The sequence below is a fragment of the Euprymna scolopes genome, chromosome 24 (genome assembly GCF_053919585.1).
Source record: "Euprymna scolopes isolate OS-2025 chromosome 24, ASM5391958v1, whole genome shotgun sequence".
Classification (NCBI taxonomy): domain Eukaryota; kingdom Metazoa; phylum Mollusca; class Cephalopoda; order Sepiida; family Sepiolidae; genus Euprymna; species Euprymna scolopes.
The window spans coordinates 9,679,542-9,699,681 of NC_136505.1; the positions used below are offsets into that span (position 1 = coordinate 9,679,542).

The window sequence follows — 20,140 nt, forward strand, 5'->3', positions numbered from 1 at the left end:
CTGCTCATATCAGATCAGCATGATGGTAACTTCAGAGTACAAATTAAAACCAAGTTTTGTACAAATATTCTTTGTAAAGTTTATGAGTTTCCAAATTGTTAACTGATTTAGATTTTGTCAAAGAAAATCTTACATCTTTTTGCTGCTTACCATTCCTTTCCCCTTGGAATTTACCATTTTGTGTCCATTCATGTTTCTTTGAAAAACGTTTATTTTTTACTTTTAACCCCCAAAAAGGCACTTTGCTATTGAGATATAAGGGGTTACTGTGGTTAGAGGTCAGATTTATAAGAGGCATCCTAAATGAGGATTTGTGCATCAAGGTATTTCTTTATATTACATTGTAATTTCTGCATGTGGGTATAGTCAGGAAAGCAGGGGAGAAATTCCTAAAGCAAGCGGTCTTAGGAAAGAAGCTATGAAGATAGAAAATTTTTTCAGCATCTGAAGATCTCCACAGTGACTGTATGGGATTGGTTTAAGGTATTTACATCAGGAGCGGAGGTATGAGTGGAGTAAGTTCATTGGAGCACATTCCATTGAAATACTTGCAAAACAAGCACAAAAATGCAACATTGCAGTGATGGGACAGAGGTTGGAGCTTTGTTAATAGTGTGAGCCCTATTAGGTTAGAGACTTCTTTTTTCATTTGATCCTATCAAAGACAAAAAGACTAATGACTGGTGTATCAGCCCAGATGTGGCAATAATATTCCATGCAATAGTTGTTGCATAGTCTTTCTTTCTGTAACCGTTTATCTATTTATTGTTCTCACGTATGCATAATCATGTTTGTTGCACTTTTATGAAGATGCGTGATGTTAAATGAATGCAGTAGAACCCCAGGATACGGCATTAAAAATTAGTAATAAACTACAGTACAGTATATAATATACATGTATATAATCAAATAACATTATAACACTGTAAGGTGGAGCAAATACCGTGAACAGGGGCCATAAAAATATTGTATTCCACATCTTCAAAAAATCGTATCCTAGGGCCACCATATCCTAGAGTTCTACTGTATATACACTCTAGCTTGTTCCAGCCGTTTGACAATCAAACACAGACGGTTTGATAAGAAAACTGTTTTTTATTTGATTATTATTTTGCCTGTCAATGGTAGTCGGACGTATCAAGTAAGCATGAAAGGTGAGTTAATGATGTAACAATCGTGTGTCTCTCTCCGTCTCTCACTCTTTGTGTCTTTGTTTTTATTGACAAATTCTTTTTTTTTTCATCAGAGGTCAATATATGTGTCAAAGTCCAACATGGTATTTTTTTTTGTTTTTTTGCTAACCTGGAATTTGTGTGTCTGCATAATCTCCAAATACTTTAATCCAACATAGTGGCTTCATAGAGATATAAGATGTGGGAGTTTTTCTAGGTCAGTAAAGGAAACCCACCTTCTTTGCAGCAATATATAATTGAATAATTAGAACAATTCCCCCAAACTAAATTTTGGATATTTTGTTGGAGCAATGTAATCATGACATTTATTTTTTATTTATTTTTATTAGGATAATAATGACTTCTTCTGCGGCTGGCTTGTATGGTAACTTTGGGCAATCAAATTACAGTGCAGGTAAATTGTTTATGTCTTTCTACATATTTTTCATTTGTTATTCATGAATCTACTTTCCACCTAACTACTACACGGTCGTCTGCAAGTCCAATGTAAACAAATGCTTGTTGGGCCATCCTCTTAATCAAATTCTATCCAATTTCCACCACAAGTGATCATTATGCTGTTGTCTCACTGACCACTTTACACTCATTAACCCTTGTCCTCGAGTGGTTTTTGGGCCTTGATAAGTGATGACTCCCTTGTAAAAGAAAAAAAAATGTACTAGAACACCTGTTCCACCAAAAATGACAAAAATGATTAAAACAGATCATTAAAAAAATTGGCAGATATTTTTTCTGTGTTACAATGAAATATGATATTACAAAATTAGAAAGTGATTTTGAAGCCTTTTAAACTTTCTAACAACAATAATTATGAGCCATGAATGAGAAGAGTAAAAAAAGGAAGGGACTTGCTCGCTCTTGCACTCTCTTTCACCGACATTTTGTTTTTTTATGATTTTTAAATTCAATGATTGTGTTAAAACATTTCATGTTAGTGTTTAAACATTTTGTGGCAGCCTTTTAGAGGCCAGACTTGATTTTTCAACAAGTGGCCAAGTGTTCCTAAATTGTAAGCTAACAAAAAAAAATAGTCTCCGCCCCTCTCCCTATAAAGACACATCATTGCACAGGCAAAGTGATTTCTTTTTTTCTTTTGATTTCATTATGCTGTTAGTTAAACTGATAAATTAATTTTTATCAAAATTGTTAATGCCAGTCTATTTAATACAAAAAACTTGTGAATGTTTTTTTATTTAAAATTTTGGTTTATAGTATTTCATGTGTTGAATTTTGAAGAAGCGATGGCAAACTCGTAAAGTAATATATTGCGGTTGCAACAAATGATGTAATAAAATATAATAAAAAATGAGTACATTTGTATTATTTGAATTGTTTGCACATTTCGGTTGATGTAACCTCCAACCTTCTTCAGGTGTATTTTGTTAAACTTGGAAATTTTTCTATCAAATTCAGGAATTTTTATGTCAAACTTGAGAATCTGCACAGAATTTCGAATGGAACTTTTAGTTAATCCACAGGATAGCATGCTCTCGTTCCATTAGTCATGACAGGGTAGATGTCATAAGTAATTTGCAATTGTATTTTGAGTGTCACCCACAATAAGGATTGAACCTTCAACCCCCAGAAGAGTGTAACTTTACAACTAAATTTTACTGAGCTGAAATGCTTTAGTCACTATGCCACAGGTCCTTGTGGATGAGATGAAAGATTCCCGAGTTTGATAGAAATATTTCTGAGTTCAACGAGATATACTTGAAGAAAGTCAGAGCTTACATCAACCAAAACATTGTGAAAATAGCCCTAAGATGAGAACAGTAATCCGAAGAATCCAAATAATCGAAAAAAATTTGAAGGAAATTTTGAAGCATTTTAAGCTTTCAGATAGAATGTACATTCTGTCTTGAATAAAAAGTTTATACGTGAAAATGTCAAGTATTATGGCTTATTTGTGCTCCTAAACTGACAAAAAGTATTGATTTTCTCATCTGTCTCTATGGTTTAAAAAACGTTTTCAGTTTCTATTATTAGTTTTTGTTTGTTGTTTTTATTCATTAAAGTTTTTTGTTTTTCATGGAATGTTTGATCAGCTAAACTTGGTTTGTTGGGATTGAGCAACACTTTAGCCATCGAAGGTGAAAAATACAACATCACAAGCAACACGATTGCTCCACTCGCTGGTTCCAGACTCACCCAAACAGTGATGCCACCAGGTAAATAAATGACCTACTTTCTATTTTCACACGTTCAATAATATTTAATGAATCTATTATATAAAAAGCAATTGTCCGTGTGTATGTATGTGTGCTTGTCCAACTAAATATCATAAACTACAAAACAGACAGCAACAAAGTTGGTATTTTCTTGAGTGGTGTTGCCTTGAATGAATGATATTTTAAAAAAATTTTTATTCTTTTATGATCAACAGGGTCAGGTTTCCTCAGGTGGGTCGGTTTTTCAGAAAGAAAATGTTAACTCATTCTTTAAGGAACCTGTGTTTATGTGTCTAGGTATGACTGAGTTGACAGGGAGATTGAGGAGAAAGAGGGTGAAAACGGGAGACTGGGAAAGAGAGAAAGATAGATATAAAAGTTTGAATATACTTTTGCTCTGCTAGTCTTCTTCTATTATATAAAGGAGAGATGTCTGTTCGTGTGAATGTATGTATGTATGTGTGTTTGTCTCGGTAGAACTTTTGAAATCCAAATCGAATAAGAATGATTCTGGTACTGTCTAAATGATTTTAGCATCTGCGCATGCATGAACCACTTCACCTCTTGGATATGTAAAGTACATAAATTTGCAAACTGATATAAATTATTGCACAGTAAAAATAATTAAAACAAAAATTATTAAAGAGCAAATGTCTGGGTGTTTGTGTGTGTTTGTATGTCTGCTAAAAACTTTTGTAATCCACATCATATAGGCACCAACACAGCATCGTTAGAAAAAGCAATTTTTCGGACAAAAGATATTGAAACATTGGAAAAAGTTGTCAATTATTTTGTGTATAAATGTTGTTTTCTTTGAAAGCGGTGGTCAGATAATAATCTTGCTTTCGATGTAGTTTGCAAACCATGCATGTGCTGTCATTCTGTTCTTTCATATTAAATAGCTAAATTTGCAATGTTATAACATCTGAGCCATTCTGGGCCCATCAACGTAAATACCCCGACAAACCCAACAAACAGCAAAGTCCCACCCCTACACAGTAGAAATTCCGTGATGTAAAAAAGCCTTCTACTCTAATAGCTTCTTCCCCAGAACTGCTAGACTTCGGAATTCCCTTCCGGTTTCCTGTTTCCCCAACTGTAATGACATGCAGAAGTTCAAGCGTAATGTGAGCAGACATCTTGCTGCTCAACTCCCTACATAGTATCCTTGCAACTTATGTCCCCGATAGTAGTACCCTACATCAAAGTGGCACTGCGCCTTGTTTGGGGTGAAAATGTAATAAAAAAAATTTTTTTTAATTATTTATAAAAAAATAGATGATTTGAGTGCCATCTGTTATAATCGAAACCAAAACCAAAACTTATGAAGAATTTTTGGAAAAATTATTTATTCCAAGAAATGGAAGGTCATAACAATTAAACGACAGTCACTCGGAAGAAAAAAGATGTAAGCGTGACACAAAATAACACACGCGCTATCGTGTTAATATATAGATTTTTTTCAGCTAGATAATGGTTGAGATATGAATGTTCCATTTTTTTTACATTTTTTAGATTTGGTGGAAAACTTGAAGCCTGAGTATGTTGCTCCACTTGTACTTTATCTCTGCCACGAGTCGTGTTCAGAGACAAGTGGCATTTTTGAAGTTGGAGCCGGATGGATTTCAAAATGTAAGTGAAATTTTCTTTTGCTTTAAAAAAACAAACTGATATAGTTTATTCAAATTTGAACAAGATTTTGATATGTTTTCATTAAATATTTTGGGTTATTTGGACTACTCAGGTTTTGGACGATATAACCTTTGGCTTTCGTATGTATCTTATATACTTGGTAATCTCTATGTAAGTCGGTGTGTAGGTCAGTTGGGTTATATCAACCAAAACGTTGTGAAAGTAACATTTATTGGGTTGACAGGAAAGTTCTTGCAGAATTTTTAATTGATTTCAAATTATGTTTTTTCAAATAAGTTTTCGTTAGACTACCTTTACTTTATATATTATTTAAAGAGCGTTTTTGTTCTATCTAATTGTTTAAATTACAGTCGTTTTAAAAAAAATTGTCTTCTTTTTAGAATATGAGATGGAAAAAAAGCAAACTGGCGCAATTTTCTTATTTCAATTCAAGCTAGGCCAAAAAAGCTGCTGAAACAGGTCACGATATTAACGAAGTGTTTGACCCAAGAAGTGCTACTGAACGCACAGCACAATTGTGGTTTAAAGAAATTTTGTGGCGGCAATGAGTCTTGAAAATGATGAGTGTAGTGGTTGGTCATCAAATGTTGAGATAGATCAATTAGTCAAAGCCAATCCACACAAACCTGTTCGAGGACTTGCTTCTGAATAAAACGTAATGTGTACAACACTTGAGAGAGATTGGAAAGACAAAGATCTTGATAAATGGATGCCTCGCGAATTGAACGACAACCAAAAGAAATGCTGTTATGAAGTGTCATCTTCCCTTCTTTTACGAAACAAGAATGACCCGTTTCTCGACTGGGTTATGACTTGCAATGAAAAGTGGATTCTTTATGATAACCGGTGATGCTCAGCTCAGTGGTTAGACACTGAAGAAGCTCCACAAAACTTCCCGAAGCCAGAAGGACGTTATGGTGACTGTTTGGTGATCTGCAACCGGTCTCATCCATTAGTTTTTTGAATGTAAGCGAAACCATTATGATGCAGAAGCACTGTCAACAAATGAATGAAATGCATCAGAAACTTCGACAACAACACCCAGCATTAGTTAACAGAAAAGGCCACATTCTCCACCACGACAATGCCTGACCACATTTTGCTAAACTGACTCTGCAGAAGTTGAACAAATTAGGCTATGAAAGTCTGCCTCATCCGCCATACTCTCCATATCTCTCACCTACCGACTACCACTTTTTCAAGCATCTCGACAACTTTCTGCATGAGAAATGCTTCAAAAACGCAACATTTTTACATTACTGGCATAAATACACTTGTTTTGCATTCGTAAAAGTGTGTTGATTCTGATGGTGCTTGTTTCGATCAATAAATTTTTGTTGGAGCCGAAATATGTTCATCTGAATTTAAAAGTTAAAAACCGCAGGAACTTTCTTATCAACCCGATAAATGAATTTGGCATAAATTGACAAAAGTTCCAAAATTTCAAATAATACATCTAAACATTTTTTAAACGTTTTCATCATAATGAATGTTAAACTTTCATTATGTTATGTTACACGATGACGACATGGAGAGACATATATAGTCTTTCACACGATCAACAAATGCATACTTGCACATTTTTGTGATTGATAAAACTCTTCTACATCCTTTCCATCATCGCTTTCCCCTGTGTGTGGCCGTTGCTTTGTCTTGTTGGCTTTGATCTTCTGTTATTCAAGTCAAATAAATTTCATGCATAAAAACACAATACAGTATGCGGTGAGAAGAAACACAGGCCTGTACATCCGGGTCTCTCGATACACATTGTTGTTTTGAACTATGATTGGATTTATGATTTTGGTGATGATTTCTTTGGTTTGAAACATCTGTAGCAGTCTGACTCTACTTAATATCACAAGGACTGCCTATGAGATAAGCTGGTATGAAAAGGGCAAAAAGACTGATTTAAAGGGTTTTATAGGGAAAGAAGTTGCTCAGAGAGACCAGCAAAATTAATCCTTTTAAAAATACAATACAATATACAGTGAAAAGGAAGACAGGCCTATACACCCGAGATTATAGTCTCTCAATACACATCATCTCTAGATTTGTAGTCCTGCAAAGTGTGTGATTCCTCCAATGTTTGTCTAGTCTGGCTTTGAAGGTATCAAGTGACGCTACAGATTCCACTTCTTTCGGCAGCTGGTTCTGAATGTTTGCCACACATTGGGAGAAGAAGTGTGCTCGACCTAGCTGTCCCCCTCAGATGTCGCTACTCATTCAAACACAAGGGCCTACAATCTTGTTTCAAAGGAAGCATCTTGAGACAGTCCATGTTGTATTCCCCATGCAGATAGTTGAAGACTTGGATGGCATCCCCGATGGCAAAACCTACAACCGTCATCAAACGGTTGATATGTCGCAAAACATGAGAAAAGATTTTATTGTGTTTCAACATTACAATTGAACTATCTCTGGCCATGTCTTTATTTATCCCTCTTTCCTTCTGATCCATTTTTATTCTTTCATATACATAATTCAAGAAAGGAGGAGTGTGCTTGAACTGCCTCGAAAACTCTGTTTCAGTCAATTTATTTATTGCGGACTATTATTCTCATCTTTATTAGTTATTGTTTCACAACGCTTCGGCCAACTATTCCTCAGGCCTTCGTCAGTTGGTTGAAACGTGAAACAGCAACTAATAAAGATGAGAATAATAGTTCGCAATAAATAAATATAAATAATACTCATCTCAATAATGAATCCTAATTAAAATATATATCCGTTTCAGTCCTCTAACGACATGATCTAATTTTTTGCTGCGCTTTGTTGAGGGAGTTAAACCTCAACCTTTATCACCTGACCTCGCTAGGGAACTACGTATATCTCCATTTGTCACCAGGCCATGCTGAAATTGCACTTCATGACATGCTCTCAAAATTCACACTAGTTGAACTAATCTCTACCTATGGCATAGGGCTCCAATTTATAACACATGTTAAAGACAGCAGATTATTTTGGTAGTTAAAAAAAAATTAAATTATCATACAATCACTTTAATAGATATGTGTTGCATATATCTATCTATAAAAGTAAGAATGTGTGTGTATGAGGACAACTCTCAACCTATATACTCCATGAATTTTTGATCTACAGACTTGAAATTTCGTGTATAGGATATTCAGGCATGTATAAAACTTTTTAATCGGTTTTCATCTAGAAAAAAGGGCTGCTAAGTGGTCAAAATTAACAAATTGGCATGTGGGGGTTGTCGGATATTTATCTGTTTGTCAACTGTTTCATGACTGAGTATGCGTGGTCGAGAAACATGACAGCTTCTTTATGTTAAAATAAGATTTTTTTGAAAACGCTTTGTAAATGTTGTGTCAAGCTGGTGTAATGGTTATCATCCTTAACTCAATGTCTTTAGGTTTTGGTTTTGATCTCAGCTCGAGTATTTTTTACTTACAAGGAGTGAACTGTTTAGAAAAAAATATAATACTTGCATGCACATTTCAGTTTCTGTGTTAATTAAAATATAATATATATGGGTATTTATACAGCTGGGCAATGCCAGGCGGCCTGCTAGTGTGTGTATATATATATATATATATATATATATATATATATATATATATATATATATTCAAAGAATACTCATACCAGAACATGTAAAATTATTTCCTGAAACGGTTTTGCACCACTTTTATGTCCCCTTACGAATAATAAAATCAAAATTGTAATCCTACCAAACCTTATGTCTTTTTTTTTATTTTACATGGAGGTCACCATTATCAAGGCCCAGAAGCCACCCGGGGATAAGGGTTAGCTGGAAATCTTGTGAAGTAGGCCTTTATGCCATACCTTATCGAAGGCCTTTGATATGTCAAGAGCAATTGCCCTAGAAATGAAGCCTTTGTCAAGAGATTCGCCAATCCTATGAGATATAACCGTTAGCACATCTGCTGTAGATCTAGCAGAACAGAAACCATATTGCGTGTCACTAAGAAGGTTATTTCTGCTGAGGTGGTTGACTACTTCTTTATTTAATATGGATTCCAACAACTTACTCATGACACACAGGAGACTTATTGGTCTGTACTGAGAGGAAAATGACTTATCACCTGAATTCTTAAATACAGGGCATACTGATGAGGTTTTCAGGTTGTTGGAAAGCACTTCTCCTTAAGGCAACGCTTAAACTGTTTTGTAAGTATGGGGGCAAGTTCTGGTTGAAGCTTTTTCAACACTATAATTGGAATACCATCAGGGCCAGTTGCTTTACTGGAATCAAGGTTCTTGATTAGCTTGGTGACCTCACGCACAGATATTTGTATGTTATAGGAGGAAATAAGGGGAGTTGATGTCTAGAATCCTTATTCCAATTTTTATCAAAATCACAAAATGATTTTGATTGTAGAAAATGTCTCAAATTTAAGGCTTGAGTCTAAATGGTCTTAAGATGAAATTTAAATTCAGGGAATCTTGCTTAATCAGTGTCTGAAGACTATGCAAATCTGAAATATTTGCATTTTCAAATGGGAGGTTTACCCCCCTCTAAAACCCCTTTAAAATACTCCAAAGAAGCTGCCGTTTTGGGAAATATTTATTAATTGCAGTCTAATAAAATTTCACAAAATAAATTGTTCACAAGGTCTTTCACTTCCTCTTTTCCCCTTTTGCATAAAACTTCATTAACTACCTTCACTCCTACCAGCTATGCCTCACATTCATAAGATGTATATAAGATATATGTATACCGTTAATGTTTATATGCTATTCTTAGATTTTTTAGAGTATTAAATATATTAAATTGCACATAAATATATATATATATATATATATATATATATATATATATGTCATCCACAAACAATACTGTTTCGCTGTATCATAGCTCATCAGTGCGGCTAGACAGACAACTACCTCAAGCCAGGATCGAAAACCAATCACCCAAACGACAGTCAAGGCTTCTTACTGTTACGCTATTTGGCTGCTACTGTGCGGGTAGTGAATTAACAATGTTTTGACATTGTCCAAATGCCTAAGCTCAATTTGTTTATACACAAAGCATCGCTTAATACGCTAATGGCAGTTTGTATATCACTTCCCAATATGCTCAACCCAAATTAGGGAGCATTATAGTCATCCACATACAGTATATAAAACAAACAAAATCCTTCCCAAGGCTGAAGCTGGCGTGTGAGAACACTATCTATATAATACTAAAACTCTGTCATTCTTGATTGTTTGCTTGTGCACTATCCTCCTCCTACTACTACTACTATGCCTTCTCTTCTTGCTACTACTATTACTTCTCCTCTTTATAACTACTACTACGCCTCCTCTTCCTCCTCTTACTACTACTACTACGCCTCCTCTTCCTTATCCTACTATTACTACTACTGGTTGACATGTATTTTGCCTACTACTGCATTATTTTTTACATCGTTCATTTGCGTATTACGTTTAAGTTATTTTAACGCAATTTTCTTACAAATCTCGTCAGCATCAGACAAAGCCAAACTCTTTACCAAGAACTTTGCAGCCAATTCTACCCTTTGCAACCAAGGCCGCCAACCCCCAATATTTCCTCCTGTATCAGAAAACACGCTATGTGATATACAAATATCTGTATGTGATGTTGTCAAGCTAATCAAAAACCTTGATTCCAGTAAAGCAACCGGCCTTGACGGTATTCCAATTATATTACTCAAAAAACTTCAACCAGAACTAGCACCCATACTTACAAAACTGTTTAAACGTTGTCTTAAGGAAAATTGCTTCCCATCACCCTGGAAAATCTCATCAGTATGCCCTGTATTTAAGAATTCAGGTGATCGTTCATCTCCCTCTAATACAGGCCAATAAGTCTCCTGTGCGTCATGAGTAAGTTGCTGGAATCTGTGTTAAATAGAGAAGTAATCAACCATCTCAGCAAAAATAACCTTCTTAGTGACACACAATATGGTTTCCGTTCTGCTAGATCTACAGCAGATGTACTTACAGTTATAGGATTAGTGAATCTCTGGACAGAGGCAACCTTTCTAGGGCAATTGCTCTTGACATATCAAAGGCCTTTGATAGGGTATGGCATAAAGGTTTACTTCACAAGATCTCCAGCTATGGTATAGCTGGAAATGTCTTCTCAATTATTAAATCATTTCTCTCTGATAGGTTCATAAGAGTAGTAGTTGATGGGCAAAAATCAGAGGCTCACAGTATAAATGCTGGAGTCCCTCAGGGGTCCATCCTGGGCCCAACTCTTTTCCTGATCTACATTAATGATCTTCCAAATCACATCCTTACATCATTCGTAGATATTTTTGCTGACGACACTACCATCTATGGTAGCACATCTAAGACAGTAAACGACCAAGTTCTCTCCGATTCTCTCTCCTCTGATCTTGATCACGTTGTACAATGAGGAAAGGAGTGGCTGGTTACTTTTAATGCATCTAAAACCAAGCTTCTATCTTTACATCATCAACGTTCTGATCCCCATTTGGCATCAATTAAAATGAATGGCTCTCGTCTTGGGGAGGCCTTAAGTTTTGACAGGCTTCTTGGCTTGACCTTTACTCCTGATCTTAAATGGAATACGTACATCAAATCTGTTGCCAAGGCCGCTGGAAAAATTGTCAGATCCTTCTATCGATCCAGTAGATATCTCACTGCTGATGCTATTCTCTATCTATATAAGAGCCAGATACGTCCAAGGATGGAATACTGTTGCCACATATGGGCAGGAGCTGCTAGAAAAGACTTGTCCTGCGTTGATAGGGTTCAAAATAGACTTCGTGGCCTGGTGGGAGATGTCCTTTTCTCTTCGCTGCAACCTCTTTCTCACAGAAGAGATGTTGCGAGTTTGTCTCTGCTTTATCATTATTTTCATGGAAAGTGTTCGACTGAGCTTCAATCTATGGTCCCCCCTCGCCAAACTTTCACAAGAAACACTAGACTAGCTGAAAACATTATCAATAATTTTCCCCACTCTTTATCTGTGCCTAAACCTAAACATAGATTCCATGATCAAAGCTTCTTTCTTAGAACTGTACGCCTGTGGAATTGTCTTCCGTTTTCCTGCTTTCCAGCTGTCAATAATATGGTTGTCTTCAAGTCCAACGTGAACAAGTTTCTGATGAGCCGTTCCACTTAAGTTAACAAATTTACCGAACTTCCATTACTATTGATTACTATATTGTCCGTTTGACTACTCTACACTCTTTAATCCTTATCCTTGAGTGGCCGATCGGCCTTGATAAGTGGTGACGCCTATGTAAAGAAAAAAAAAACTCATAGAAATCTATCTATATTCTTTTTTCATTTTAATATACTTTCATAGAAATGTTTCTGTTATGTCACAAAAAACTATTTTCTTTACGTCAAAAGTGCCATGCTCATACATTAATTCCATAGTTAATATATACTGACCCAACGGGTTATGGGTAGTCTAGTATATATATATATATATCTCTAATTCAAAGTTAACAACGAACAATGTTCTCGGCATTGCGCCGGGAAATGTCCAGAAGCAATCATCTTTGATCAATGTTGTACATCAGACAATTGTTATTCAATCTGGACAATTGGGAGCTGGTTCCCCTCCCCCCAACATCTGTGGGGGGAAAAAAACAAAAACAGTCAAACTTGGGTAAACAACTGCGTGACTTCTATTTGACCTTCTTAATTAGGTCAAATGGAAGCAGCAGAGTTAACTTTTATTGCGCACGCCTGTTTTTATAGTTCAATAAATAAATTCAAATGTATGTCGCGGTGGCCTAATGGGTAACACCGCCTGGTTTTTTTTTTTTTTCACACATTAATTTCCAACTCAAGGGTACGGGTTCGATTCTCATACTTACCTACCGAAACATTTTTTTTATTTAACCCCCCCCCCCCCTGGAGTTTTGATTTACCTCAAGACACCCGGGCATCGCCGGGTACCTCCCCGCTAATATATATATAAAAGTGAAAATGTGTGTTTGTATGTCTCGCAAAAACTTTCGACACGGGTCACGGATTTTCACGAGATCGGTATCATTTTAAACTTCCAACCTTCGCCCGACAAATATCAAAAAATTGGCCAAAAACATTAATTTCTTCACTCTAAAATCATCAGTTTTCTACAGGGTGGGGTCAGCAAAAACCGTCCTCTCATGACAAGTTCGCTTCTACGCATGCATCATACGACGTCGGAACATGATTTAGTTTAAATATTTGAAAAACCGACACAATTTTGTTGACGTCGTCTTAGCTCAGGTGCTTAGAGTGCAGCCTCATTATCTAAAGGTTTTGGGTGCGAATCGTGGTATGATATGTATTTTTTTTTTTTTTTCGATTTTTTAAATTTTAATATTGAAACGGGGTTATTTAAGCCATTTTTCACATGTTTTTTTTTTTTGGGGAGGGGTTATTTTTCAGATTTTTTTAACAAAGTTTTAACGTTCATTTTTCTACTTCGCATTTAACATTGTTCATTTGCCTTACATTAGTATTTTTTGTATTTTTTTTTTCGATATATTTACTTCGCTTATTCTTATGTTTTGATTAACGCCCCCCACTCCTGCCCGAGCACACACATCTCGAAACACCCGGGCAAAAGCGGCGTGCACATTTTTGTATGTCCGGGAAAGGCTTTTTTCGCTGGGCTTCTCGGGAGGTGAGAGAGGGGTTTACTATTTTTTAGAACTTTTTATATACACCCTATATTGCAATATCTACGATTTGTGAACACACGTCACGTTTAGATTTATTTACATCAACTTTTACAAAATTCTTGCTATTTCATCTCTTCTCGTGTTTGTTTGGCTTTTTTGTATAAAAGCGAAACTAATCTGAAGCGAAGGCATGGTTCCCGGCTTTCGTGCTGGAAACGTCCAAAAAGCAATGAGCTTTGATCAATGTGGGGGAAACCCCTTATATCAGACAATTGCTATTCATTTGGACACTCCCCTTTTTATGGGGAGCTGGTTTTCCCCCTAACATCTTGGGGAAACAAAACAAAAAAAAACGACCGCACAGCCAAAGTTGGGGAAACAAAACCAAAAAACTGCCACACGGCCAAAGTTAAGTGCGGGATTTCATTCCCCTATCGTGCGATGTTTGACCTCATTAAATTCACGCACTTGTCACTTATGTTTTTAATCATTAAATTCAAACACTTTTCGGTTACTCTCCCGTCCTGGCCAAGCAGTAAGATGTCAGGTTGTTTTCACACTTTCTTTTCCACCTTCGCCTCAAGGCTTTGAGTCCGAGCCTACCTACCTACCAAAACTTTTTTTTCCCTTCTTTTACACACCTCCAAACACCCCTGCTAGTCTATTATATAAAAGGCAAAACAGCCACGCGCATTTTTGTACGTCCATGAAAGGCTTTTTTCGCCGGGGTTCTCAACAAGGTTACATTTATTTAGAAGTTTCCTTATACTTCCTAAATTATAATATCTACGATTTGCGAACGGACATCGTCTGTACATTTATTTTGATTGACTTTTAAAAACTTCTGTTCTTTCATTTCTGCACCTGCGTGAACTCATTCACTTAACAAGTTAACTTTTTGATTAACATCGATAACTTTGAACGCTATTCACTTCCTCTAACGTCATAGCAAAGGGGGTAAGATGTCACGTTTTCTTTTTGCCTTCGCGTCCCAGGTTCGAGCCTACCTGCTTACTACCACTTTTTTTTCTTTTTCACACGCCTACAAACACCCAGGCAACGCCGGGAGCCCTCGCTAGTAATATTATAATCTTCAAAAAGCCTGTTTTGCTGCTTTGGTTGTCTCCCCTGTGGTCTATAAAGTTTTTTTCAAAATTTGAATAAATTTTCAATAGCAAGATTTTTATTTTAATTATATATATATATATACTAGCAGTTCAGCCCACCTTTGCTCGGGCCCTATGTACTGTTCATAACTTGCCCTGCGTGTGAATACACTTCATGTAAGATTTCAAATGTTTAGACCAAAAATTGTCTGAGTAATTTCATAGAGATTGCAGAGGTAAAATTTTTTTGACTTTGACCCCAATTTTGACCCCTTAACATTTATTATTTTGGTCTCAAATCAAAATAAAAGTTTTACCTATGTCCAAGTTACCTACATCTAAAATTTCAAGTGTTTAGACCCAAAATTACCGAGAAATTTGGTAAAATCTGCAAAGGCCAACTCTTTGAACTTTGACCTTTTGGCAATCAAATTCTCATCCCAAAACTGACTAAAATGCTTGCTGCATGTCTGAATATCTGTTATGTATAAATTTCAAATGTTTAGGCCCAAAATTCGTTGAGTAGTTTGCTAGACACCGCAAAAATCAAATCTTTCGAACTTTGACTCCTTGGCAGCTCAAATTTTCAACTCAAACCAATTAAAAAGCTTGCCCTATCTCTGAATACCCTTTATTTAAAATTTCAAATGTTCAGAAATTGTCTGAGTAATTTGGTAGAGACCGCAGAGTTCAAATTTATTTTAACTTTGACCCCAATTTTGACCTCTTAACATTTTATTATTTTGGTCTCAAATCAAATTAAAATGTTTGATTTATGTTCAAGTAACCTACATTTAAAATTTCAAGTGTTTCGACCCAAAATTGGCAGAGAAGTTTGATAGAGATTTCAAAGATCAAATCGTTAAACTTTGACCCCTTGACAGCCAAATTTCTGGCCGATTAAAAAGATTTTCCCAAATCTCAGTACTCCTTATGTCAAATGTCGAGTCTCTAGACCGAAAATTGACACCGTTATTTGAAAGAGAAATATACTCACACACACACACACACACACTTTCACTTACATATATATATGTGTGTATATGTGTATATTACTAGCATCATCATCATACTATTTGGTTTAACATCCATTTTAAATGCTGGCATGTGTTGGATGAATTTAAGAAAATTGACTTTTAAATTGAACTATCTCTGCCATGTCTTTATTTATCCCTCTTTCCTTCTGATCCATTTTTATTCTTTCATATTTTTCTTTACTTTCCTCTGTAAACTGGGTCCACTACCTTAACTGGTATGAGGTACAAGCCAAAATTGGAAGCATTACTACCTATAAGATACTGGCCAGGATGACATGTATTGTCAGGTACCAAACAAAATTAAATATGCTGTTAGCGGAAACAAAATATCGATTTTATTCCTTGCTTTTTACTTTTTAATTTTATCAAGTTTCGATGGAAAATAAAAGAAAAGCGATGATAAAAAATCTTAAAAAATGTTTTTTTTTTTTTTTTCCTTACCAGTAAGATGGGAACGGACTGCTGGGGCGATTCTCAAAGATAAAAACAAAACCATATCTGTCGAGGATGGTAAGTTTCTGTTTTTAGTTTCTTTATTTTATGACAGCAACATTTTTTTTTCTTTTTTAGATTTAATGTCAAGAAATTTATTGTAAGTATAATCGAACAGAGTTCCCAATTCTTTTTACTCCTAACTTTAATGTTATGGCCAGGGATTCATACTTTGCCAATGATATTACTTTATAAATGGTCATAATAAAGCTGACTGAATTCAAATTTGCTGCATTAATACTGTTGGAAGTAGCAACACCTGCTAATGCAATCCTCTACCTATACAAGAGCCAGGTACATCCAAGGATGGAGTATTGCTGTTACATCTGGGCAGGAGCTGCTAGGAAGAACTTATCCTGCCTTGACAGAGTTCAAAATAGACTTCGTAGCCTGGTGGGGGATGCCCTTTTCTCTTCCCTGCAACCTCTTTCTCACAGAAGTGACTTTGCGAGCCTGTCTCTGTTTTATTGTAATTTTCATGGCAAGTGCTCGTCTGAGCTCCGATCTATGGTTCCCCCCTTGCCAAACATTCATGAGAAACACTCATTTGGCTGAAAACACTATCAATAATTTCCCCCACTCTTTATCTGTGCCTAAACCTAAACATAGATTCCATGAATAAAGCTTCTTTCTAAGAACTGCACACCTATGGAACTGTCTTCTGTTTTCCTGCTTTTCAGCTGACTACAATATGGCCGTCTTCAAGTCCAATGTAAACAAGTTCTTGATGAGCCGTTCCGCTTAAGTCAATTTTACCAAATTTACACTTCTAACGATTACTATATTGTCCTTTTGACCACTGTACACTCTTTAACCCTTATCCTCAAGTGGCCTCTGGGCCTTGATAAGTGGTGATTCCCTTATAACAAAAAAAAAATATTTTTACACATTGACTCTTGATTGGACTAAAGCTCAAATCAACAGTATCTTTCAGCCAACCATAGAAGTAAGAATACTCACTGCTGAAAATTTCTGCATCTCTAAAAATCCAAACACTGCATTTTTCTTCCTCTCTTTACTGTTTTTCTTTTAGCACACATCACAATCCAGTTTGTGTCATCAAAAGACATAATGGTAACTAAATACATTGACTGTATTTACACACAACTTCACAAAACAGGCAAACTAATACACATGCATGTGACAATAAAATACAATTTACTCGCAAATTAACTCTTCATTTTTCATTAGAAGAATTTGTCTTTTACCTAGAATGTTCTAGAATGTTCTAAGGTTGACAAGAAAGTTTTGCAGAATTTTTAATTTTGATTTCAAATGATGTATTTTCAAATAAGTTTTCGTTATAATACCTTTACTTTATATATTATTTTAAGGAGCGTTTTTCGCTTTATCTAATCGTTTGAATTAAAATCGTTTTAAAACAATTATGTCTTCTTTTCAGGACATTAAATACAAAATGGAAAAAAAGCAAATTTGCATAATTTTCTTATTTCAATTAAATCTAGGCCAAAAAGCTGCTGTGGTTTAAGAAATTTTCTGGTGGTGACAAGAGTCTTGAAGATGATGAGCATAGTGGTTGGCCATCGGATGCTGACAACGATCAATTAAGAGCCTTAGTCGAAGCCAATCCATGCACAAATGTTTGAGAACTTGATTCTGAATTAGATGTAACAATTTCCAACCACTTAAGAGTGATTAGAAAGACAAAAAAACTTGATAAATGGGTTCTTCTTAAATTGAACCACAACCAAAAGAACCGCCATTATGAAGTGTCATCTTCCCTTCTTTTACACTACAAGAACAACCCGTTTCTCAACTGGGTCATGACTTTAGAAGAAAATTTAGACGCTGACAAATAATAAAACGATTTTTACAAAATTTTATTTTGACACATAGATTACGTAAATATATTATTAAAAACAAACAAAAAATCGATTTGATTTGGGAATTTTAAAGATGGAGAAATCTTTCTAGATTGAGGCAATTTTTTTTTCCCCCCAATAGAAAGTGCCCCTTTTTGAGGTGCTGTCATTTTCACAATATTAAAAAAAAATGACATTGTGTCTGAATCTGCCCTCGTGGGGAGGCGAATAAATAGCAAATGTGTCATTCTTTCTTTTGATATTGACTTTGACTCTGCAATACCTTGCAAGTTCGTAATCACTGATCCATTTTCACTTCCCTTTGAAGGATTAAAGGCAACAGTGACTACAACAGGCATCATCCTTATAAAATCATTTGCTTACAGCAGCCAAAACGAACAATAATATTTTATTATTCTAGACAAGACTCAATCATCACTTCATCATAGCCACAGGGAAACAACAGATAAGCCTCAACCGTATCCAAAAGTGCTATGGCATCGTACCGATTGAGAGCAAGATGACGGAATGGTGATTCAGATAGTTTGGACATGTGCTGATGACCAACAACATTGAAAAGTTTTGAGGAGTAAGTCAATGAGAAAATGGGCAGATGCTGTGGACAAAATCTCTGTGAAACCAGCCATCAACCAGACCAAGTCTGTGATCATGTCAATTTTTTTTTTTTTTTTACACAGGAATCACCACTGATCAAGGCCCAGAGGCCGCTCGAGGATAAGGGAAAATGGGTATGCATTAGTCAATGTGATTATAGCGTAGTAAACATAAGTAGTGATTGGACTACTTAGGGGGACGGTTCATCAAGAATTTGTTTATGTTGGACTTGAAGACAATCAGATTGTAGTCAGCTGGAAAGCAGGCAATTGGAAGAGAGTTCGACAGGCGTGCAGTTCTAAGAAAGAAGCTTTGTTCATGGAATCTACATTTAGGTTTAGGCACAGATAAAGAGTGTGGGAAATTATTGATAGTGGTTTTGGCTAGACGAGTGTTTCTCGTGAAAGTTTGATGAGGGGGAACCATAGATTGAAGCTCAGATGAGCACTTGCCATGAAAATAATAAAGCAGAAACAGGCTCACAACGTCTCTTCTGTGAGAAAGAGGATGCAGAGAAGAGAAAAGGGCATCCCCCACTAAGCTACAAAGTCTATTTTGAACTTTGTCAAGACAGGATAAGCTGCTTTTAGCAGCTCCTGTCCAGATGTGGCAACAGTACTCCATTGTTGGCTGTACCTAGCTTTTATATAGGTAGAGATTTGCATCAAGAGTGAGATATTTACTGGAGTGGTAGAAGGATCCCACCACTTTTCCAGCGACCTTGGCAATGGATTTGATTGATATGCGTGTTCCATTTCAGATCGGGAGTAAAAGTCAAGCCCAAAAGCTTGTCAAAACATGAAGCCTTCCCAAGACGAGAGCTGTTCATTTCAATTGATGCCAGATGGGCATCAGAGGGTTGATGATGTAAAGAAAGAAACTTGGAGACAAAAGTCCATTATTACTAAAATCTATTACTGCGGATAATCATAGACATTTTTGCCAGCAAACATTTCCATTTAGATAAAGCAAACAAATGATATATATATATATATATATATATATATATATATATACTCACATGTACACTGCTTTGATTATTGAACTTACAAACAGTGTCTCACGTAAACTCTCATGCATGCCACTACACACACACTTCTGAAAACGCAAGGCTTTCTAACACTTTATTTCTCTAAATAAAATATTATTTTTACAACTGCTGTTTATCCTATTTGATTTGTTTATTTGATCATCATAACTTTTCTTTCCTTGTTAGCAGAAGATGTGGTACATTGATGACTGGCTATTGTCATCTTGTGACAGGTTAAATTCTTTTATTTTTTTAGTTAGAAATCAACGATTATTTTAAACTGAGTTTAATTTGCCTAAATCATTTATCAAATTGTATTTTACAGTGCGAAACAATTGGGAGAAGATATGTAATTTTGAGAATTCTACTCGCCCGACATCTCTTCAAGGTATAACTTATGTCTTTATTATTATCCTT

At 35.7% G+C, this 20,140-nt stretch overlaps 1 protein-coding gene across 1 annotated transcript in view; it reads left to right on the top strand.

The window, feature by feature from the left end:
• Nucleotides 1–20,140, top strand: part of LOC145246582 (peroxisomal multifunctional enzyme type 2-like) — an 80,494-nt gene that overhangs the window by 26,755 nt on the left and 33,599 nt on the right. The window contains exons 7-11 of the mRNA XM_080108196.1: nt 1,523–1,587; nt 3,242–3,364; nt 4,880–4,996; nt 16,208–16,273; nt 20,049–20,111. Coding sequence (XP_079964322.1) covers nt 1,523–1,587; nt 3,242–3,364; nt 4,880–4,996; nt 16,208–16,273; nt 20,049–20,111 — 434 coding nt within the window. The remainder of the gene's footprint in view (nt 1–1,522; nt 1,588–3,241; nt 3,365–4,879; nt 4,997–16,207; nt 16,274–20,048; nt 20,112–20,140) is intronic.